We start from the raw sequence: 24263 nt of genomic DNA, 5'->3' as shown, positions 1-24263 counted from the left end.
CTTTTTAGGTGTCCTCTCGACAAATAAACCCTTATCAAAATAAGAAAATTTTTCCCGTCCAAATGCTTATTTTTCATTTTTTCAAAAATAATTTTTTGAAAAAATATCCATTATTTAATTATTTATAAATGTGTTTTTTGGGAAATAAGTCCCATTGGCCATTACCTTAAGGGGCCGTTTGGTTAGGGGTATTCAGAAAAAGGAAAGATAATCAGCCTGATTGAATCCCTTTGTACGTGTTTGTTTCGTAAAAATCATCATTCTTTTTCCTTTTTTCAGTAGTGGGTTTACCCAATAATGCTCATAACTCATTCCCCACCCCCAACTAGGTATTTAGATTCCCTTTCCTAATTTTTTTTCTATTTTGAGTTATATTTCATACTTTAAACAATTAAAATAAAAGATTTCCATATAAAGTATTTTTAAGGATTAAAAATAATTTTTAATTTAGTTTTTAAAATTAAATATAATTGTGACATAATTCACATGTTAATTTATTTTAAAAAATTAATAATATGATTAAATAAATTATATTAATTTATTAGAATGTAAATAAATTATCTTGTTATAGATATGAATACATTTAACTCTTTTGAAATTATATAATATAAAAAAATTCGAATATAAAATTAATCACACAAATTTTCATTCCGTTTCTGCAACAAAACCAAACAGGTAAAAAATTCAAGATCATTCTTTTTTTTTTTTTTCTCCGCATTTCGCTTTATGTATTTCATTCCGTTTCTTCCCCTGACTCTCTAAATTAGGTTAAACCGTTGAAAGCCTCTTTGTTCCGTTTAAACCCCCACCAGCAAACCAAACAGAATTACAAATCTGTTTCTAGGGTTTTTGTTCTGCTGGTTTATTCACTCAGCTGTCGATGAGGAATCTAAAGCTATCAACTGAGCTCACCTCGATTCTCGAGCTCCAATCAGAAAACGAAACCATTCAATTCGCCGCGTTCGACATCGAGAAGAATCGCTTGTTTTTCGCTTCTTCAACTAATTTTATCTACACCGCTCAGCTTCCTTCTATTCATGTATATATTCTTATCTCCGTACTCAAATTTATCGATTTTATCGATGTTAAAAATACACCGTCTCTGTTATGTTGTGACTGAGAAATTTCAATTTATTACCTCACTTGCAATGTATAAGTAGGTTGTAGATATACATGAATTGTTATATTGTAATTCATTAATTTATCGATATTAAACGCATTATCTCAAGGTTGTGTATGTGCAACTTTATATGCAATTTATAATTAGGATGTTGATAGACAGGATATATTGTATATGTAGTGATATTGTTTGATATATAGGATGATAAGTATGAATTGGAAATGTTTGATCTTGTATTAGTTCAGTTGTAGAATATATATGAGCTAACGAATTTTGGACTGTGTGTTACTGTTTAGTTGGATAATAATGAGGTGACGGTTGATGTTTTAAATTTTTACCTTTAAGTTATTTTTTTACGAGTCTGTGTTTGTTGGGGCTGTAAAATTGTGATTAAGGCATTGAGTATCGAGTTGGAAATCTGATTTATAAAGTAGAGGTAAGAAATTGAGAACTGTTGTTTCTAGATATAGGGTGTAGTATAGATAGTCCTTTCGTTGTATGCTAATGACCGAAGCAAGGTGTTAATTTTTGGAATTTGAGTTTTTTTTTCCCTTTGTATTATACATGGTATGTGGTAATCATTCTATATGTGATTGTAGCATAAAAAGAAATGCCTTGTGTTTTTGTGTTAGTACTTAGTATTGAGGGCGTAGTTCATTTGAGAAAGTTTTGTTTATAAACTTTGAAATGCTTATGATTTGGCAGGATGGAGGTCGGAGCAAGACATCTTTACCTGTAGTGGTTCAGCCAATTGATTTAGACCATGAAGACTTTATTACTTCCATGGATTTTCTCATGGAAAAAGAAGCACTTGTGGCAGGCACTTCTAATGGACATCTATTGCTATATAATGTTGATGACAATGCAACAGAAATTGTTGGTCATGTAGAGGGTGGTGTCAAGTGCATCTCACCTAGTCCAGATGGAGATTTGCTTGCGGTGGTTACTGGTTTTGGCCAGATACTAGTGATGACTCATGATTGGGATCTGTTGTATGAGACGTCAATCGAGGATCCTGCTGAAGAAATTGATGTAAGTAAGAAACTCTTCCCTTTAACCTCGATTTTGGTATCTCCTTTTAATTATAATTTTCTTTGTTTGATGCATGTGATGCTAACCTACACCACATGTTCATTTTAGAAACAAAAGCACTAACGATTGTGGTGAATGAACTACACATTTCCTTATAATTATTAGCGACTGTAATAGCATGTACTTAATCTACCTTTTCTCTGCATTAATATAAAATCTATATCATATCATGTAACTAATGTACAAATAAAAATAACTGAAGTTTACTAGGACATGCATGGAGCCCTTTATTAACGTAACTTATATAATTTTCTATGTTTTATTTTATATTGATCATAATCTGGTTGATTACTTTGTTGAAGGTGGGCCAGTTGGGAACCTCCATTTCGTGGAGAGGGGATGGAAAATACTTTTCTACAATAAGCAAGGCACATCATTCAGTTCCCATGAATAAGAAAATAAAAATTTGGGAACGAGATACGGGGGCACTTCATGCTTATTCAGAAGCAAAGTCTTTTATGGGATATATTTTAGAATGGATGCCCAGTGGAGCTAAAATTGCAGCTGTTTATGATAACAAGGACAAACATAATTGCCCTTCAATAGTTTTCTTTGAGAGGAATGGTTTAGAAAGGAGTTCATTTAGCATAAATGAACGGGTTGATGCAACCATAGAAAATATCAAGTGGAATTGTAATTCTGAACTTCTTGCAGCTGTTGTCAGGTCTGAAAATCATGACGCCCTGAAGATTTGGTTTTTTAATAACAACCACTGGTACCTGAAACAAGAAATTAGGTATTTGAGAAGGGATGGACTGAAGTTCTCGTGGGACCCAACAAATCCATTCCAGTTGATTTGCTGGACTCTTGGTGGCATTGTCACAACATATAACTTTGTGTGGGTTACGGCTGTCATGGACAATTCAACTGCCTTGGTCATTGATGACTCCAAGATACTAGTTACTCCCCTTTCCATATCGTTGATTCCACCTCCTATGTTTTTGTTTGAATTAAGATTTCCGCGTGCTATAAGAGAAATGGCTTTTTGGTCCAACAGTTCTAAGACTCTTTTGGCTGTATCTTTGTCGGATAATGCTTTGTGTGTTGTTGAGCTTCCTGTAGTGGAATCTTGGGAAGACCTAGAGGGTAAAGAATTCATTGTTGAGCCTGTCTCTGGGAAACCACTAGGATCCTCTGTGCATCTCTTATGGTTGGATTCACATGTTCTGCTCAATGTTCCACATTTTGGCTATAACCAGAGCAGTGACCTGGTAAAATCTTCTTCACGCAAGGATTGTTTGCCTTGCATACAGGAAATCGAGATCACGTGTTTGGAAAATCATATCCCTGGCACAGTGACATGCTCAGGTTGGAATGCTAGGATTTTTGGTCAGATCTCACTCGAAGGGATGGTTATTGGCCTTGCACGAAATCCTGTTCTTGATGGTTCAGCGTTTGTTCAGTTTATTGATGGAAAAATCTTTCAGTATAGAAAGCAGGCAGGAGCTGTAGTACCGTCTATTGGAAACCATACTGATATCAGTATGAGTTTCTCATCATCTTGTCCATGGATGAGCGTGGTTCCTGTTGGAGATTCTGATCCATCAAATCCTTTTTTGCTATTCGGGCTTGATAATTTTGGTAGATTGCATGTCGGTGGCAGGATACTGTGCAACAACTGCAGCAGTTTCTCATTTTACTCCAATTCCCCTGATCAGATGATTACACATTTGATTCTTACAACTAAACAGGATCTGCTCTTCGTAATTGAAATTAGTGATATTTTGTTTGGCCAGCTAGATGCCAAATATGACAACTTTTTACCTGTCATAAAGAAAAGACGCGGAGAAGAAGAAAGTAAGAATATAACTTTATGGGAGAAAGGTGCCAAAGTTATAGGTGTCCTGCATGGAGATGAATCTGCTGTTATCTTGCAAACAATCAGAGGAAACTTGGAGTGCATCTATCCCAGAAAATTGGTTGTTGCATCGATTATCAATGCGTTGGGCCAAAAGCGTTTTAAAGATGCACTACACATGGTAAGGCGGCATAGGATAGATTTTAATATCATTCTTGACCATTGTGGTTGGCAAAACTTTCTTCACTCAGCTGCAGAGTTTATCAGACAGGTTGATAATCTGGCCTATGTAACGGAGTTCGTCTGTTCCATAAAGAATGAAAATGTGATGGAGACATTGTACAAAGAGTTCACATCTTTACACAAAGAGGAGTTTAGTTTAGTTGATAATAATAAGGTATCTTCCGTACTGCTGGCTGTGAGAAAGGCACTTGAGGACCAGATAGTGGAATGCCCCGCAAGAGAACTTTGCATTTTGACCACCTTAGCTCGAAATGAACCCCCAGCTCTTGAAGAAGCTTTGAAGAGAATAAAAGTGATTCGGGATATGGAACTTTCAGGTTCCAATGACCCTCGGAAAATTTCTTACCCTTCTGCTGAGGAATCTTTGAAGCATCTCTTGTGGTTATCTGATCCTGATGCTGTATATGAAGCTGCATTGGGTCTTTATGATCTGAACCTTGCTGCAATAGTTGCATTAAACTCACAGAGAGACCCAAAAGAATTTCTTCCTTTCCTTCAGGAATTAGAACAGCTGCCAACTTTATTAATGAAATATAATATTGACCTTAAACTAAAAAGGTATGAAAATGCACTTAGACACATCATTTCTGCAGGAGATGCTTATTCCGAAGATTGTATGAACCTCTTGAAGAATAATCCACAGCTTTTTCCGCTAGGACTGCAGCTGACAACTGATACTGTTAGGAGAAGGCTCGTCACTGAGGCCTGGGCAGATCATCTTAGTGACATAAAATGCTATGAAGATGCTGCTACGACCTACTTAAGCTGTTCAAATTTAGAGAAAGCTTTAAAGGCTTTCCGTGCCTCTGGTAATTGGGCCGGGGTGCTGACAGTTGCTGGTCTCATTAAGCTGGGAAAAGAGGAGGTCATTCAACTAGCTCATGAGCTGTGTGAAGAACTTCAGGCACTTGGTAAACCCGGGGAAGCTGCTAAGATTGCCGTAGAGTATTGTGGAGATGTAAATAGTGGGATCAGTCTCTTAATCAGTGCAAGGGACTGGGAGGAGGCTCTGAGGATTGCTTATTTGTACAGAAGAGATGATTTAGTTTCAGAAATCAAGGATGCATCTCTTGAGTGCGCAAGCGTGTTGATTGGAGAGTTTGAAGAAAATTTGGAAAAAGTGGGAAAATACTTGGCTCGCTACTTGGCAGTGAGGCAGCGGAGATTATTACTCGCTGCAAAACTCAAGGCAGATGAGCAGTCAGTAAATGATCTTGATGATGATACTGCTTCAGAAGCTAGCAGCAATCTCAGTGGAATGAGCGCGTACACCTTGGGGTAAGCTAGTTATCTTTACATCATCTTTACATCCTTTGTGTCATGATCTCAGTTTACATCTTACCCAGATGTGTAGTCGGCCATTTCTCTCTTTCTAAAGAACCTTGCCGTATATAACATTCTCTTAGCCATTCAGCTGTTGACTAATGATAACCCTACAAGTATGTCCAAAATAGACATGATTGAATCTGCCAGTTAAGTCCAGTACTTTGCGAACCATAGGTTGTTTCATCTTAATGTACAGAAAGTCTCATGTAATGTCAGTCGATAGACTAGCTTGTTCTGATATAATTGCTTTTTTAATCGTTTCAACTTAAAAACCGCTGGAGTTTTGTGGTGTGTGTATGGTAATATCACATATATAAATTATAATACATGTGTGTGCAACTTACTCAAATAAATAGCTCGAATACCGAAGAATATGAACTTTCTACATGTGATCGTCACAAATTGAATTATAATGAAATTGCTTTAGGGCGTTTACCAATGTTAATAGTTAATGATTGCACGACTCGAACAATTTTGAATTTGCCTCTGAAATAAAAAAGAGAGCAACTCCCAACTAATAAGACTCCATTTTGATGTAGAAGAATGAGGCTCTTGCTTGGTGAATAACTACAACTCCAAACTATTGATTGATTGGTTTTGTTGGTGAGAATCGTTGCAGACTGAAGCACACACTTAAAAGCGCTCCCCATTTTAAAATCCTTGATTTCATAGTTTCTTTTGTATTTTGTGTACACAAGCAAATATTTTAATTTGAATAAAATAGCGCAATTTAACATAATAGGTTGTTAAGTAGATCAAGAACTACTCATTAACACGTCAAAAGTACCATACAATCTGGCATTAAGGATCACCATATATGAGATGGAATGTCATAGGAGAGTTTAAGAAAGTCTATCAAGATGTTCAGGAGGTTGATTAATGGTTACTGAACAGGTGTTATGCAATGGTAAGGTACATGGCTTTATTAAAAATTGGAGGAAAGAGGGATTTTGCAGATATTAGGTAGTGACAGGGTGAATTGTCTTGATATATGGCTTACAAGTCCCCCCTACAAGTTTTGATTTAAAATAATAGAAGTTTTGACAACTTATGTAATTTTTCTTATTTTCTGAGCGGCTGGTCTTCACTCATACTTTGTTGGCTATGTATACACTAGTTCTGCAATAATATCTTTTTCCTTATTCACTTGTTGCCAATTCTATACAGGAGTTCACTTGTGCTTCTTTTCTGTTTACGTAAATCATATTTTTTTTAAATTTGGATCTCCTTTGATAAACTGCTTTCATGGCAGAACAAGGAAAGGGTCTGCAGCTTCTGTTGCTTCGAGTACCACTAGCAAGGCTAGAGGGATAAGGCGTCAGCGGAACAGAGGAAAAATCCGCGCTGGCAGGTATTTTGTTATTTCTATGTATTGCTCACTACTTATATTCATTTCAGGGGTATTCAAAGTTTTAGACCTCTAATCAATCACATACCCACTAGTGTTAATTCGAGAATTGTCTTTCAGTCCTGATGAAGAGATGGCTTTGGTGGAGCATTTGAAGGGAATGTCTCTGGCGGTTGGTTCAAGGAAAGAGCTTAAATCTTTGTTGGTTTCTCTTGTAATGCTTAACAAGGAAGACATTGCGAGAAAATTGCAACGAGTAGGAGAAAACTTTCAACTGTGTCAAATGGCAGCAGTAAGTCTAGCTGCAGATGCGACGTCGAGTGAGATTATAGATGAACATGCTTTCTCTCAGGAGCTTTACATGAAGAAAGTAAGGAAAGAATTACTGCATTCAGAGGCCTTCTCCTGGCAAGTCAAAATGTTTCTTTCTCTTTGATAGGTAAACCATTTTATTGCTCTTCTATTTGTTGCACTATAGTCTTCAGGGAGATGTTCCCGAGCAATTAATTGTTGGCAACAAACTATCCATTCTTTTTTATCGAAGAAAGGAAAAAACCCCAGAGTGGGTGTCTAAAGCACGGATGGGCTCATGGGCTCACTGCAAGCACACAAGAAATCTAAGGTTAATGTCTTTCTGCTATAAAAAACCGTGGATAGTTTGCTGCAACAATCGATTGGCAGGGACCCGGACCCTAGTCTTTATTATATTTTTCTTTTTATGAGACAGATACTTATGCCTTGTTTAAACAGTGTAACTAAAAAGAAACATCATATCCTCAAAAATGGCTATCGATGCATATGTTTTATCCTAATATTAGAAGGTTCAGAACGAGTTCCTTTATTTGTTTGTAAAATCTTGGTTTGATCATTGATGCAGTTGGTCAAATATAATTCTGCCAGCCATACCATAGAATGTAGTTTCAGATGAGATGGAAATATATTGAAGCTTCAAATTTAGTCTGAAATCAAAGCCTTTCGATTTTTTGACATGCAAATCTGATATTGCAGTTGAATAATGGTCCCATGGAGCAGTTTTTCTGTCTCAAGCCTATGCATGTACACTCTCTAACCCATGCCTGGGAGGCTGGGACCATCAAAATATACAATTGCCGCAAGACCACTTTTTCAAGGCTTATTTTATGTGAATGAAGGGTATTAGAATTAGTTCCCTAAATATAATGTTCTTCGGGCAAGATGGCACAATGAATTCATCTATCTTAAAGGTTAATAAGGTGGTTCAAGTTCCCGCTGCCTCGGCCACTTGCCTTGTTAGTGGAAGAGTGAGTATTCTCCAAGCCGTGTTTCTGCTTTCTTATATTTGGCTCGGTGGTCCATACGTCCATGTATGAAGATCACTTGTCTGTTCCCGATGTTCCCATGAAAGAAAAGGGAAGGAAGAAAGAATGATGATATTAATCAGTTTTGTAGATTCATCTCCTAGTAAAGCATGTATGTTATGTATGGGTTGTGAGTAATATGCTACCAAATTTCCATATTTTATATCATATTATTAGTTTTATGTTCAATATGATTTTAGAGTAATTGCATGTTATTAGGTTGGGCTGGACCAAGCTAAATTTAGATTTATTTGCGATTGGGTTTAAATCCAGGTTTTTGTTTTTGTTTTTGTACTTGGGTTTTTTCTTTTTATGCTGCATAAGAAATATCAGACGGAAAAAAAAGAATAATGCTAGAGATGGGACCCAAAATAGTTAACAAAATTCACACAAGTACCCAATTTTTTGTCCGTAAAATTACTCGAAAAAACAAGTATCCAGAAATCGCAGTTGGTTCTAAATATAGCATTCGGCCAGAACTGTACTATTCTATTCAGATCTTGCAACTTGTATCATTTGTCATGGAAAAGCTTGATTGGAACTGCATACAAAATTACAAATCATATCTTGGGAGGACGACATGACCTGATGTTAATGAAATAATTCACCTGAGACATGTAGTATTCTATAGTGCGCATCAATTAGTGTTATATGTGCAGCGCAACATATTCGGAATATATCCAAGGATTGAATATTTGAATCAAAGTTGCTTTCTAGAACCTGTCCAGTGTAGCTTGGGGTGGTTTTAAAGCATTACAGATTTTAAGCTAAAAAAATATATTTATTTATCTTATTTGAAAATTGATTTAAAATTAAAAATAAGCTGGAAACGTTGGAGAAATTGGTAGAATGTATGATTTTCTGAATAACTTATTGTTTTTATAAAAATTAATTTTATCACTCAAATAACTAACTAACCTGCTAAAATTATTTATCCTTTTTATTATATTTTTATTAGATCATAAATCACTTGCAATATAAAACTACCCAAATATATAATTTAAACTGTCACAATAAATTATAAGTTGTCATTTTAAGCTATTGATTCGTAAAATTATAACCAACTACAACTACACGGTGCTTATTCTAAACATATACTTATAGATACATATCGAATTTACAAGAAGACAAGTTTAAGAAATTTTAATTTGATTATTAAAAATTATTTCACAAGAATTTATTTTTACTGACTAAACAATGTAAACTGGATATAATATAAATCAATCAATTAAGAGTTTAGGCAATTCAGGTTTACTATACTTACATCACAACTAGTTATTCATATATATCAATTGAACGATTATTGTAATTTGAATATGTTAATCTTTCTCGAGTATTAACGCTTTGTATTCAATTTTAATTTCACTAATCTTATGTATGTCTCTAATTTTATGTGTGCTTCTCGTAAGAATATTGATCTTGTGCTCCTATTTGCATACGTTTAGGATAGATATTGGCTAATTACCCACATCAAAGATTAACATATATAAATATGAATTACACATTATTCTTTAAACCACTAATATAATTACAATACTATTATAATGCAAATATGACCTCTTTCTTTCTACAATAGAACTACTCCCATGTACTAACAATTAAAGCAAAAAAAAATATTGAAGAGAGTCATATAAAACATTAACAAATAAAATAAGCGATGACAAAGAATAGCTCAAAATTAATATTTAACGGATAGAAAAGATCAAAATTCAGAACAAAATATCCGGTGAAAGAGATGAAGTAACCATGACTAAACCGTATGTAATTACCATAAGTCGTAATTCTATCCCTATGAAGCTAATAATTATAACACCTGACCACTAAATCTGATCTTCATTTTATAATAATAATAATAATATATTTTAATATTTTTCAAGATAATATATAAATAAAACTTCAAAGTAATGGGCTACTTTGATTGGATTTGATTATTAGACCGTCTTTGAATTAAAGTTTTTTTTATAGATTTTGCTTGGAATATAAGATAATTTAATATGCAATTTAAGATATGACTCAAACAACCTAGAAATTCTGTCTTCTCCTCTTTCAGTTCTCAAACAACTGTATTTCTTTAAATCATTCTCAACCTTAAATTCTTATTTCCTATAATAAATTATAAAAATTCATAAAATAAAAATTCAAACTAGTGTAGAATATAATAAAATATGAAAATAAAATCATATAAAATATAAATAAAAAATTATTTTATCAGCTTTCCCTGGCCGCTCCTTATTATATACAGTATCATCAACTTCTAGAGAATATATATCCGCAGAAGCTCTTTTCTGTTTTACGTGGAGAATCATACAACACATCTGTCTTGTACTCTTGTGTAGTGGAAATTAGCTAAATCAATGTAGACATATTGTGTCATTTACGTAGCATCATTAGTCATATTGTGAACGTCACGATACATTTTTGATCATTTCAAGTCATTTTATTGAAATATAGAGATTACAAGAGAATTGGAGTCCAGATTTGCGGTAAATGGAATTTGATATTTGGTCACTTACAATTAATATGAAATCAAAGTATGCTCGCGAGAGTCTCGAGTTTGACTCCAAGTAATTTTCAAAATTCTCGTATTTAGACACGAAAAATCAACCCAAAAGATGTTTTGGATTGACAATGAGAGAAAAGTTCTATGAAGACCACGTTTTCATCGAAGACCACTTATTATCTGCAATTAAAACACTACAAAATGTATTGTTTTGCGAAGTACACTCGATAAATATCACTATTTCATTGAAAATGTTGAAAATTATTTATGCTAAACAAGCCGAACATGTATGTTCTGCAAGATCAACAAATGTTCTGCACACTAAACATGGTTTTGTAAAAAAATTTGCAAGATTGTCAATAAAATAATGATCTTTGTAGAACATGATTCGAAAAATAATACATTTTGCAATGTTTTTATGGAGTATTTTAGTTGCAGTACATAAGTGGTCCCCAAGTCTCCAATGAAAACATGTTCTTTCTAAAATTTATCCTCGACGATGAATGTTTACTTCGATAAGATGTATAACTTTTGTTGTTAAGGGGTGGTTTACTTTTGTTGCACAGACTAATGTTGTTCCATTTGCTTTTCATGTTTAATACTGCAAACAACCTTTGCTTAACGTAGCTAAATTAAGGTTAACTTGATATGCTGTCTTTTTCCTTTCGTATCTTGACAGACATATCACATATATGTAATCAAAGGGGCTACTAGCTAGTAGTGATCATTTCTGTAAATCAAAAGGCAACTTAACAGTAATCTTCCACTGCTAAAACGCATAATCGCAAAAAGCTGCAACTTGTAACTTGTATTTTTAGTTGTGTTACATCTGTAGCCATTGTGCAGGCATCTTTCTGTATGAAGATACCCGAAGAAGTTGATTCCAAGGCATATGTTATATGAATATGATCAAACAGAATAGAAACTCAGAATCAACCTTACAGTATCACACACATTTGACTTTTTATGTTACTAGGTCTGTTTCCAGTTTTATTTCATGATTGACATGCATTATCAATGTTTCTGAGGAAATGAGTTGTTAACAGATATGATCAGAACCGATATTCGAACCCCTGTATTTCAGATATATTTTATGATTCTGATCATAGGTAGGTGCTGACTAGAGACGACAATCGTTTCGTTCCGTGTATTTTCGTATTTCGTGTACTTGAAGGTTAAACCCGTATATGTCTGTTTTTAATTTCGTGTACTTAATTTAAAACCTGTATTTGATCTGAAACGTTTTATATACGAAATTGTACATTATATTTAAAAATATTAATATAATTTTAATCAAAAAATAGCTTTAATATATATTTTCCTTTATAATTTTACTAAATATGAATGATATATCTATGCTTGCATACAATTCTCCACAGATTTATTAATGTGCGTGTACTTTCATGTACCCAAAATGAAAACCCATATCCGACACAAAATCTTTCGTGTAATTTCGTGTTTCGTGTTTCATGTATAAAAAATAAAAATCCATATCCATTTTTTTTCGTTTCATTTCGTTTCGTGGTAGCGTGTCATGTGTCAAATTGCCGTGCCCGGTGCTGATGCACATGACTTGCCCATCTGAAATAGGAATGCTTCCAAGTTATGGCAAGATAACATAGAGGAGGTGGTGATTGTGAAGTACGAAAGGTCCTATTCCGGCCAATTGGACAAAATATGCCATAATTTGCAGTTAAAGACTACATACATGCATGATTATATTTGTGAAGTGCATTGCTAGCTATGTCTCAGCAACGCTGGTGCGCACCAATTGCCAGAAATGGCTTTTCATTGGCTAGCTACTCTGCATATATTCGGACATCTCGTCGTGCAAAGCCTAATTCTTGAGTGGGAAATAATTAGATATAGTGAAATTGATCTAAACAACTCTGTTAATTCAAAATCTGATTTGATTGATTATTTTACGTGTAGAAGCTAGGAATAATTTTCCTGAAGAGCCCTTGAGATTGGGAAAGAGCACTATATGCATGTATAAGAAAGCGATTTAACTGATAAAAGGTAGCCTTGTCAGTACTAGTTGAAACATTATCCATTGCTAGTGTAGTTCTATGATGTTGTGAACTTGTAAGATTAAAACATTCTGCACAAAAAGAAGCGCAAATTTTAAGTTATCACGCTTCTCCCTGTTTGTGTTTTGTAAGAGAGGAGTATCTTGTATTATTTAAAAAGAACAAAAAATGGTTTGGCATGTTTAAGACAACAGTAATGCTATGATCTAATCATGCAGAATCGTTATCGACCTTTTAAGAAATGAATATTCCTCCATCTTATTCGGAGCATATCTGTAGTGTACTCAGCAGTAGTGAGATACTTTGTATAATGTGAGCTAACTACTGTATGAACGTATAATCTGTCTTTCACTGTCTAATCTAGCCTTTTAGACGCGTATTGATACTTGTACATGTACTGCAGCCTATATATTCAAGCAAGAGTAGGCTCTGCTTATTATTACCAGACTAAATAAAAGTAGTACTAGATAGAATAGAATGATGATGTTGCAGGAGCGCTTGAATCGAGCAAAGCCATATGTGGGAGTGATAATGATACAGTTCGGGTTTGCAGGTCAGGGTATACTGGCAAAGACTGCTTTAAACCAGGGGATGAACCACTTCACTTTCTCTGTTTTCCGAAATGGCATTGCTGCTATTGTTTTTGCTCCTTTTGCTATCTTTCACGAAAGGTTAATCAAATTTTCTTCATAGTTATTCAGATTCTGCATCTGGAGTTGCAATTTGCACCGTGTTACTATAATGCTTAATAAGGTCATAACATGCAGGACGCGGTGATGAGTGATTATTATCAGTCTGAAATTATGTTCAGTCTGAAATTGTCGTTGAATTTGACCATGTTTTCTTTGCAAATGTATTGAAACTGATAGGTTGCTATTCATGTATATTGCTCTGCAGAAAAGTAAGGCCAAGCATGACCCTCTCCATCTTCTTCAAGATTTTCATGATGGGCTTGTTGGAGTAAGTACTTAATCTCTTTGATTTGAATTACAAGTATCTAACGACTGATCTTAAAGAAACACGAGGACAGGGCTAAATCAATGATATAATTGCAGACCAGTAATCGACCAGAACTTGTACTACGCGGGGATGAAGTACACAACAGCAACTTTTGCTATAGCACTCAGCAATATTGTTCCTGCTCTCATATTCATCATGGCTTGGATCTCCGGGTATCTAATGCATTACTGCAGATTAAGTGTATAGCTTTAGTAGTTAATTATAACTGGTTATGTTAGATTAACGTACATATTTATGATAACGACGTTATGATATTGATTTGTAGGCTTGAAAAAGTGAAATTAACGAGCAGACATAGCCAAGGGAAGATTCTCGGGACAATAGTGACAGTTGGTGGAGCAATGGTGATGACGCTAATAAAAGGACCTCCGATTGAATTGCCATGGACAAAGCAAGCCAGCTTTCATCAATCTTCTTCAACTACTACTACTCTGCATCCACATGACTCTGTAAAGGGCGCTGTCATGATCGCGGCTGGTTGCATATGCTGGGCCTGTTTTACCATTTTACAAGTAACTCAATTTTCTACCTTGCTATGCTAGAAATGAGATTCACAAAAATGTTTTGCTAAATAAATACATGCATGCATAGCTACTTATATGAACTGAATCTTTACTAATTCAGGTAAATAAAAAACAGAACTAATTGCCTGTTTTGATAATGCAGGCTATTACACTAAAAGAATATCCAGCAGAGCTCTCTCTAACGGCTTTGATATGTGGCATGGGTTCCTTGCAAGGCACGATTCTAACTTTCGCTGTTGAAAGGGGAAATTTAGCAATTTGGTCCGTGCACTGGGACACTAAATTCATTACCGCCCTCTACAGTGTAAGAATCATCAAATACATTTATGGTCGGTTTGAGAATCTAGATTTCATTTGAAATTCTGAATTTGAACAAATAACCTGTTTGGGGAATATGGATTTGCATTTCATTTGAAATCCAGGACATTCAAATATCAGTATGAACTTGAGAATTTGAAATGACAACTCGAATCCTGTCATTTGCAATCTATCATTAAAAATGAAATGCACATTTCCAAACGCCCTCTTACATAGATGGATGAATTCATGAACAATGTATAATTTGCGAATTTACAATTACAATTTCAGGGAGTAATATGTTCAGGAGTAGCTTATTATGTATCAGGAGTAATAATGCAAGAGAGAGGTCCTGTTTTCGTGACTGCCTTCAATCCTCTAGGCATGGTATTAGTCGCGATTCTCAGTTCTTTCATCTTATCCGAGCAACTGGATTTAGGAAGGTACAATATCAGATACATTTCATTCAAGTTGAGCAACTGGATTACATCTTTTTCCTAAAATCTATATCTGTAGCAAAAAATTGTTCATTAATATTAATTTGCAGTGTCATCGGAGCTATAGTCATTGTTACCGGCTTGTACCTAGTGATATGGGGGAAGAGCAAGGATCAAACTTCAAGTAAGATCGTCGACAACAAAGATGAAGAGGCAGCAGCCACAAGTGATTTGGAAATGGCAACCAAGGATGGCCTCAGTGTCCGCGGAGCAAAATTACCTAGTGATGCTAGTTCGGTTTAAATAAAAATTTAAATGGATAGAAAGATACCAACAAAGTTGACATAATTACCAGAGTTTTTTCTGCTGGTCTCTGTTTTTAGCTATATAGAAATGTAATAGTGCTGTTTGCTATGAGATTATTATGCTGTATTATTGGAGAATGTTGAGATGATGCTCTAATTGATTCTCAACTCTGAGGTGGATGAAACTCCTCCTTATCGAGTATAAAAGGTCTCAGGTTTCATTCAAGTCTGTTTTTGCTTATACTGTCGACATAAAATTTTTGGACAAAATGGTGCATTTCGACATAAAGAATTGAGACCATGACAACTTATGCTACATGGCCAGAGAAAATTGAAGTAACAAGAGCAGCTATTCTAGCAATTTCAACGAACACTCTATCTGATGTTTATTCGTCGGATGCCTACAACATTAAGTTGTTACGGGAAAGATTTGATCAAACCCATAATACAAACTCATAAGGTCTAGCAAAGGATTCCGTGACTAAGTTACTTGACTTCAAACTAGTAGACTCAGAATTCATGACTGAGTAGGTGCATGAATTTGAGATGATAATTCATGCATTGTAAGAGTCCCATATAGATTTCCTTGAAAAATTTTAGGAGATATTTGTAAATAAAATTTCCCCCAAGCCTTAGAAAAAATTCCCTCTTTCCCAAAAAAGGCAAAAGAGAGATCACTTGATGTTGGATATATATGTTGGACATCCCACACATCCGATTAGTTAAAGAGTATTTGGGCCGACCTTTATAAGCACAAACAAATAACTAAAATATACGAATTTGCTAGTATTTTTGGGCCGACCTGTGATCACCACAAATTTTGAATCTGTCCCTCATTGACGCGGCAAAATTTAAGTACCAATCATTTATACTTGTATTTAACAAATGCAGCATAAACTATCAAGTACTATAAACTAATTTTAAGTAATACTTTTGATGATCGGAGATGTGGGTTTGCATGTATACACCAACTCTGAGACAAACACATGATTGGTGAATCTACAGTTAGTATAGTGATCTCTCACAAAATTGAATTAGAGCTTAGAACTTAATTACTATAAACGCGAGCCAGTAAATGAATGACAGAATGAAACAAACTATAAACGCAAACCACTTATGAATGAATAAGGTCATGAATAAGGTTATGTCACTTTAATCAGATGATATATGTGCGACAGCTTATTTGCTGAACAATAAAAAAAAATTTGTGGCTCATAATCTGCGTACCTGCATATTTTACACATACCCCCGCACTCACAATAACAAAAGATGGAGTATATTGTCAATTCTATCTTATATATTTTAATTGATTGGATTTTATTATCACTCATTTGAAATTTATTAAAAAATGAATACCAGTTACCCAGTAAGCTATGAGCTCTAAACTTGCCAACATATTATGGCTGTGACTTATGATTCGGATTGCATAATCTGAAACGAATGGACTTGCATCTAGAATCTCTTTAATTATCAGCCACTAATCATATTGCTAAACAAGACACGATCAATTTCAGGCTTGGTGGAACTTCCAACTATAAAGGTGTTTAATTATTATAATCAGCTAATTTAAGCTTGTATTCCAATTGGGTTCTTAAGAGCATCTCCAGCAGATTAGCTATATGATGTCTTAAGTTAAATTTTTAAGGAATATGAGCAAAAATTCACTCCAACAGAGTCCCTACTAATTCCTTAAACTTTGAGATCCACTTTTCATTCCTCATAAATAACTAATCCCTAACTCATTCTTCATTTGTTTTTTAATGATTAAATATTCAACTTTCACTTTTATTATCTTTTTGTTAAAAGAATTTGAATTTAATACTATAATAATGATAGGGAACACAAATAGGGATCATTGTTCACTACTAGAAAAGCAGGCATTTCCGACCAAAATTTCCGACCGACCAAAGTGGTCGGAAAAAAACTGTCATTTCCGACCGACTTACCGACCAATCGCGATCGGTCGTAAAAAATGGCGTCATTTACGACCGCCATTACCGACCGCACCAAATCGGTCGGTTATAATGGGCGTGGGTCCCGCTCACCAACGTTCTTCAGCTGACATGGACGCCACGTCAGTAAAACTGACCGACACATTTCCGACCGCCTGTGGTCATTTCCGACCACCTTGACTGGTTTAAAATAATTGGTCAGCTTTTAACTTGTTGTCGCCTTGTGATTGGCTGAGTGGGGACGAGGTGGAGCCCAGCTTATTTCCGACCGATTTTGGCGGTCGGAAATGGCCTGCTTCGTTTCCGACCGAATTAAAACTCGGGCGATCGGTTTTAACTTCTTAGAAAAACAATAAATTTTATTCGACTAAGTAAACTATTTAAAAAAAAGTAAAAACATTTTACATATAGAAAACCGACCAGATTCAATATATTTCCGACCAAACTCATAATTTTAACAAAGAAAACCGACCACATGCAACACATTTCCGACCAAACTTATAATTTTAACACAGAAAACCGACCAAATTTAACTCATTTCCGACCAGATTCTCAAGTGCAGAAAACCGACCATTTCGTTCTGTCATTTCTGACCGATATACGACTATGGCGGTCGGTTTTGACTTGTGAGAAAAACAAAAAAAATTGTTCAGCTAAGTAAACTTAAAAATTAAAAATTAAAAAAATTGAAACTAGCTTTTAGTCAGTTAATAAATTAATAAAAAATTATTCATAACTTAATATTTGATTTTTAAATTTTTTTATTTCCATAACAAAATATAAATACTGACTAACTAATTTCAAATTAATTATTCAAACAGCAGAAAAATGTAAAATCTAATTTAAGGTACTAATCATGATAGCAAAAGAAAAAATATAAAAAAAATTATAAAGACTCTATTCTGTTACGAATCATGCATTGCAGTGAATGTCGGAGTTCAGGGTTTGGATTTTATCAGAAGTTATCCTAGGGTGTATACTTTCAAAATATCAATTTGTTTTTTAGGCGATCCAACCGTACGGATCGTAAATTAAGTAGTCATAGTAGTTGTATGCCAAAAATCAAATCAATAGGATTTTATCCGCTGAGATATTATAACGAAAATATTATGTTATACTTAAATATAGACGTAGGGTTATTTTTTTACAAAAAAATAAATTTATTTTTTAGGCGATCCAACCGTACGGATCGTAAATTAAGTACTCATCGTAGTTATATACCAAAAATCACGGCAATAGGATTTAATCTGTTGAGATATTATAGCGAAAATGTTATGTTATTCTTAAATATGGATGTAGGGTTATTTTTTTTACAAAAAAATAAATTTATTTTTTAGGCGATCCAACCGTACGGATCGTAAATTCAGTACTCATCGTAGTTATATACCAAAAATCAAGACAATAGGATTTAATCTGTTGAGATATTATAGCGAAAATGTTATGTTATTCTTAAATATGGATGTAGGGTTATTTTTTTACAAAAAAGTAAATTTATTTTTTAGGCGATCCAACCGTACGGATTGTAAATTAAGTACTCATCGTAGTTATATACCAAAAATCAAGTCAATATGATTTTATTTTTTGACTATTAAAAAAAACTAAAAACATTGCACATCCAGAAAACCGACCACATTCACTATATTTCCGACCAAACTCATAATTTTAACACAGAAAACCGACCACATGCAACACATTTCCGACCAAACTCATAATTTTAACACAGAAAACCGACCAAATTTAAATCATTTCCGACCAGTCACTCAAGTGCAGAAAACCGACCAATAAAACCGTCATTTCTGACCCATGTAAAACCTTGGCAGTCGGTTATGACTTGTGAGAAAAATAATAAAATTTTATTCGGCTAAGAAAACTATTAAAAAAATTAAAGAATTTTGAAACTAGCTTTTAATCAGTTAATAATTTAATAAAAAATTATTCATCACTTAATATTTGATTTTTAAAATATTTTTATTTTCATAACAAATTATATATACTAACTAACTAATTTCAAATTAATTATTCAAACAACAGAAAAATGTAGAATCTTTGTGATATGGTCTAATTTAGGGTACTAATCATAATAGCGAAAGAAGAAAAATATAAAAAAATTATAAAGACGCTTTTCTGTTACGAATCATGCATTGCAGTGAATGTTGGAGTTCACGGTTTGGATTTCATCTGAAGTTATCCTAGGTTGTACACTTCCGAAATATCAATTTGTTTTTTAGGCGATCCAACCGTACGGATCGTAAATTAAGTACTCATCGGAGTTATATACCAAAAATCAAGTTAATAGGATTTTTTTTGTTGAGACATTATAACGAAAATATTATGTTATTCTTAAATATAGACGTAGGGTTATTTTTTTATAAAAAAATAAATTTGTCTTTTAGGCGATCCAACCGTACGGATCGTAAATTAAGTACTCATCGTAGTTATATACCAAAAATCAAGTCAATAGGATTTTATTTGTTGAGATATTATAACGAAAATATTATGTTATTCTTAAATATAGACGTATGGTTATTTCTTTACAAAAAAATAAATTTATTTTGTAGGCGATCTAACCGTACATATCGTAAATTAAGTACTCATCGTAGTTATATACCAAAAATCAAGTCAATAGGATTTTATTTGTTGAGATATTATAGTGAAAGTATTAGGTTATACTTAAATATGAACGTAGGGTTATTTTTTTTTAAAAAAGTAAATAATTAATTTAAATGATCCAACTGTACGGATATGAATATAATTACTTAAAAATACATTATTATATCGCTTAAAAATATTTATGATATACAAAAGTAGTAAATAATATTTTATAAATCTTAAAAATTTTGCAGATATCAAATTTATTATTTTTAATTATATATCATAATTTTATTTGTTAGATTGAACATGTATGGCTAGCACACGTTTTCACGAATTGTTTGGGCGGGCTATTGGGGTAAAAGAATACCGCCCCTCTCATTTACTTCTATTGTATATCTTTCAAAAACCAAATGTGTATACTCTCTAGTCACAAACTCTCTCTGATGATTCTTTCGGTCTCGCACTTCTCTCTCTTTCAATCTTCACGTCTTCAATTCGATTCTTCTAAGTAATATCACATACTTTACTTCTTGAACGAAGGTAGATGATAAGATTCTCAATAGATCTGCTTTAGCCTCCGGATTGACCGGCTTCAAATTGGGGCATCTTGGAATTGGGGGTTTTGATTTTGACTTTAATTGATTCTGTTTTGATGATTAAGCTTAACTAATTGAACTCTCTCTTTACTTTCAGCGTATTGAATCTTGAAGTTTAATAGATTTGTGCTTTGATTTGATTTTCGGAACATTGGAACTTTGGGTCGTTGGATCTGAGAAGAACAGAGAGAGATGTGAGAAAGCATCGAAGATGAGATACCTATGTATATTATCCCTAACTCTTTGTCCTTTTCCATCTTTATCTCTCTCTTTGTTGTTATAATTTTGATATCTTAATGTCTGTGTATCAAGATCTATTCTACTGTCAATCCTAATTTTCTCCTTTTTATTATCTTCAATATAGCTTTGATATATGCTCACTTCTTAAGTCAAAACTATCACAAATGTGTTCTTTAAATTATCATTCCGATTCATTTAGTTATTATAGAAAAGACTAGTTAAGTTAGTAAATCAAAATTATACTACTAATTAAATGTTTCTGTTTATTTGGTTTGTAGTTTTGCATCTGATATCTGTTACAAATTTTTAAGTTACGAAACAGTTTTTGTGCAACTTGGCTTGCTGTTTATATTTTACCAGAAATAATTAGTTCTCGTTGATCATGCCATATCAGGTATGTAGTGTGCTTATTATATAGATAATCAAGGAGTAGCCTAATGATAGACAATTGGATATCTAAAACGGTCAGGAACTCATTGTCTTCTTCTTTGCTTTGTGATTGGCAAGAAACTCTAGCTCTGTCATTTTATTTTGGATTTTGTGTGTATTTATGATTCGGAGTTCTTGATTTATGCAGTGTTATTATTTATATGTCTTCTTAGCTTTTTATGTCAATTTGTTTGTCAAGTTGCACTCTGTTTTTATGCTCTTCTCCAAAATCTTATACAGGCAGTTGAGGAAGTAAAGAACAAGGTTATTTTCAAAGAAACAGCCAGGCCATCAGGGTGAGCAACATGTACAAATTCTTTGAATTTCACCAATATTTGTATAAGATTTGTTTTGTCGACTGTGACTTATCATCTTTTGAATCTATATTTATATAAGATTTGTATTGGGAATCGTGATCTACAATCTGTATCTATCTTTCTTTTATCATATCCCTCCATCATCATGGTTGCAGTATTGTTTTTATACTAGTCATATAAGCATTCTTATTAAACTAGAATTGCATCCAGATAAATATTAAACTCATGGTATTTTCAGTTATTAATTTGGATTAACTTGTTGGGAATTGTTAATTTGATATTGATTTATTAAGTAGTATTGGTTTAGTTCTGGATTTGATGTTAGTTGTAATTGAATTTTAAGTTGGTTTGTATGTTTGGATTGTTATTGAAATGATGAAAATATGATTATGAGAAGTATTGTTTATTTAGAGTGGATATGTAAATTTTTTTAAAAAAAATGTTGCAATAGCTTGTTTAAATGTTGTCAAAATAATTGGCCCCACATTGACACGTGGCAGTAGGGTGCATAGTGGGTCACACAGTGGCCCCCCATAGGTGGGTCATTTCACTTTTTGTTTAATTTTCTAATGCATTTATAATTTAACATATACATGTGGCATGGTAGCAATAAGTTGTTATGAATCTGCCGTGGTTGTTTCATTGACTAACATAAGTTGACTAACTATATATATCATTGTTCATGTATAGGCTATGGCGCCAAAAAAGACAAAGGCAAAAAGAAAATGGCTATTTCTCAAGGGATGATGATGGTGATTGCGATGAGGAAGATTGAAATGAAGCTACCTAGCTAGATGCATTATTGGTAGGGATGCTGATTTTGTTAAAACATTGCTTTTGTCTTTTGATTGTTCAGCTGTAACGTATATGATTGTTGGCTTTTGCTAGCTTTTGGCTGATTGTTTAGCTGTAACATTTATGTCGTACATAATTTTATAACTGTCCTTTTGTAAATATATGAATGCTTGTTGGCTTTTAAATTATGTTGTACTGAATTTTAATGGATATGATTCTTGATTTTGGTTTTGAAATTGGATATTGTATGTGCATTGTTGGTTTGGTAAAATAGCAGGGATATGGTATAGTTTATAATGTAAATACTGCAATTTTTTGAAATTTTATCTCCAGAAAACCGACCAAATTTGATCATTTCCGACCAAGAATGGTAAAAAAGAACCCGGAAAACCAACCAGATGTATACATTTCCGACCAAATTCATATCCTAAAACCCAGAAAAACGGCCAACTCATTTCTGACCAACTCATTTCCGACCAGATGTATGCAATTTGGGAGGTCGGTTTTAGCCCAGAAGCTCCCCCAATGGACCCTGGAAGCCATTTCCGACCAACACATTTCCGACCACTGGGTGGTCGGTTTTAGCCCAGAAGCTCATCCAATGGACCCTGAAAAGGCATTTCCGACCACAATGTGGTCGTTTTTACAACTGGGCCACACAGCTGAGCCATGAACTTCTTTACCGACCAACACATTTCCGACCGTCATTGGTCGGTTTTGAGACAATCCACGTGTATGACACGTCAACAGTGGGCCAGATTTATCTGATACAATCCACGTGTATATGGATATGGCAACACATTTCCGACCGACAAAATCGGTCGGTTATATAACTCATTTCAGACCGATACGTCATTTCCGACTCGGTTTAAAGGGACCGACGTGGTCGGTCGGTCGGTGGTCGGAAATGACCTCAAAACCGACCGATTTTGCTTATTTCCGACCGATTTTGGCGGTCGGAAATGCCCGCTTTTCTTGTAGTGGTTGGAGTTGTTAATCAATATAGGATCCCTATTTTTTAGAATTTGAATTGTTTATTATATATTTAAAGAACCTACTTAGGATACTGTGGAGATGTCCCATCTAGGTTCCCTAAATATATAATAAACAATTCAAATTCTAAGAAATAGGGATCCTATAGATTGTGAACTCCAACAATGATCCCTATTTGTGTTCCCTATTATTATTATAGTATTAAATTAAAATTTTTTTAACAAAAAAATAATAAGAAAAATATAGGAAAGAGTGTCCAAAAAGTGAGAGTTGAATATTTAATTATTAAAAAACAAATGAGGAATGAGTTAGGGGTTACCTATCTATGAGAAATGAAAAGTGGATCCTAAAGTTTAGGAGATGAGTAAAGATTATGATAGAGTGAATTTTTGTCCATATTCCTTAAATTTTTAGCTTAGGACACGACTTAATTTCCTAGCATTACGTATATATAATATATAATCTTCAGTAAATGTGTGGTGGTAATACTCGATAGCAAGAGGTACTAATAAGGTATGATTTTTAGCAATTGACACTACCGATATACATTGTTGTGCCATAAAATCTCCCTGGGCCTATTTTACAGCCCATCATATTATTTGGGCTTCACTTGGGCTTATTGGAATCATTTGGTTAAGAATAATGGGCTTCACCATGGCTGGGTGGATCATTGAAGGTGTACAAGAAGGTGTATGGACTCACACTGGAAATATAGTGAAGGCTGCCATCAGAATGGGGTTGCACCTGAAGGCGCTTTAGGGGTTACCACTGCTAGGGGTTACCGCTAAGTGCATCCTGGCTTGCAGTTACGGGGCTGTAGTTAGGGGATGCCGCTGGCAGGGCTTCCGCCGCCTGGGCAGAATGGCAGGCAGACTCCAAACAGGACTCTTCTTCCTTGTTTCTAGGAGGGCGAATTGGAGACATATCGGGAGTGTGTTAGCTATTATTTATCTACGAATTAAGGGATAAATA

At 34.1% G+C, this 24263-nt stretch overlaps 2 protein-coding genes and 1 long non-coding RNA gene across 5 annotated transcripts; all 3 read left to right on the top strand.

Annotated features, from left to right (window-relative positions):
• The first annotated feature begins 740 nt into the window (after positions 1-740).
• On the top strand, positions 741-8453 carry LOC108199540 (elongator complex protein 1). 3 transcript variants are annotated; one of them, XM_017367392.2, is made up of 6 exons: positions 741-1039; positions 1826-2152; positions 2515-5531; positions 6832-6930; positions 7048-7366; positions 7805-7943. In XM_017367392.2, exons 1-5 carry the CDS (start codon positions 881-883, stop codon positions 7361-7363), a joined length of 3918 nt encoding a protein of 1305 aa, XP_017222881.1. In that variant the 5' UTR covers positions 741-880; the 3' UTR covers positions 7364-7366; positions 7805-7943. The 3 variants fall into 3 exon arrangements, with proteins under 3 accessions (XP_017222881.1, XP_017222880.1, XP_063938740.1); XM_017367391.2 differs by having other exon boundaries at positions 742-1039; positions 7936-8453; XM_064082670.1 differs by lacking the exon at positions 741-1039 and having other exon boundaries at positions 2017-2156; positions 7936-8453.
• A 4769-nt stretch (positions 8454-13222) lies between these two features.
• On the top strand, positions 13223-15603 carry LOC108198719 (WAT1-related protein At2g39510). Its single transcript, XM_017366496.2, has 7 exons — positions 13223-13465; positions 13692-13754; positions 13850-13966; positions 14080-14326; positions 14481-14642; positions 14927-15078; positions 15183-15603. The coding sequence occupies exons 1-7, from the start codon at positions 13272-13274 to the stop codon at positions 15373-15375; spliced, it is 1128 nt and encodes a 375-aa protein (XP_017221985.1). The 5' UTR covers positions 13223-13271; the 3' UTR covers positions 15376-15603.
• A 4752-nt stretch (positions 15604-20355) lies between these two features.
• Positions 20356-22520, top strand: LOC135148209 (uncharacterized). The gene is made up of 3 exons (XR_010286123.1): positions 20356-20741; positions 21427-21482; positions 22194-22520. It is a non-coding gene; the product is annotated as an uncharacterized LOC135148209 (long non-coding RNA).
• The last annotated feature ends 1743 nt before the right edge of the window (positions 22521-24263 follow it).

The sequence above is a fragment of the Daucus carota genome, chromosome 8, assembly GCF_001625215.2.
Source record: "Daucus carota subsp. sativus chromosome 8, DH1 v3.0, whole genome shotgun sequence".
Taxonomy (NCBI): Eukaryota; Viridiplantae; Streptophyta; class Magnoliopsida; order Apiales; family Apiaceae; genus Daucus; species Daucus carota.
Note: the sequence above shows the minus strand (reverse complement) of the source record. Positions and strands in the feature narration are given on the sequence as shown.

Bases quoted from the DNA above. Each gene is read 5' to 3' on its own strand.
- LOC108199540 (XM_017367391.2), top strand. From the start codon at position 881: ATGAGGAATCTAAAGCTATCAACTGAGCTCACCTCGATTCTCGAGCTC. The intron at 1,040-1,825 runs GTATATATTCTT...ATGATTTGGCAG, and splicing joins CTCAGCTTCCTTCTATTCAT to GATGGAGGTCGGAGCAAGAC. The intron at 2,153-2,514 runs GTAAGTAAGAAA...ACTTTGTTGAAG, and splicing joins ATCCTGCTGAAGAAATTGAT to GTGGGCCAGTTGGGAACCTC.
- LOC108198719 (XM_017366496.2), top strand. From the start codon at position 13,272: ATGATGATGTTGCAGGAGCGCTTGAATCGAGCAAAGCCATATGTGGGA. The intron at 13,466-13,691 runs GTTAATCAAATT...ATTGCTCTGCAG, and splicing joins TTTGCTATCTTTCACGAAAG to AAAAGTAAGGCCAAGCATGA. The intron at 15,079-15,182 runs GTACAATATCAG...ATTAATTTGCAG, and splicing joins GAGCAACTGGATTTAGGAAG to TGTCATCGGAGCTATAGTCA.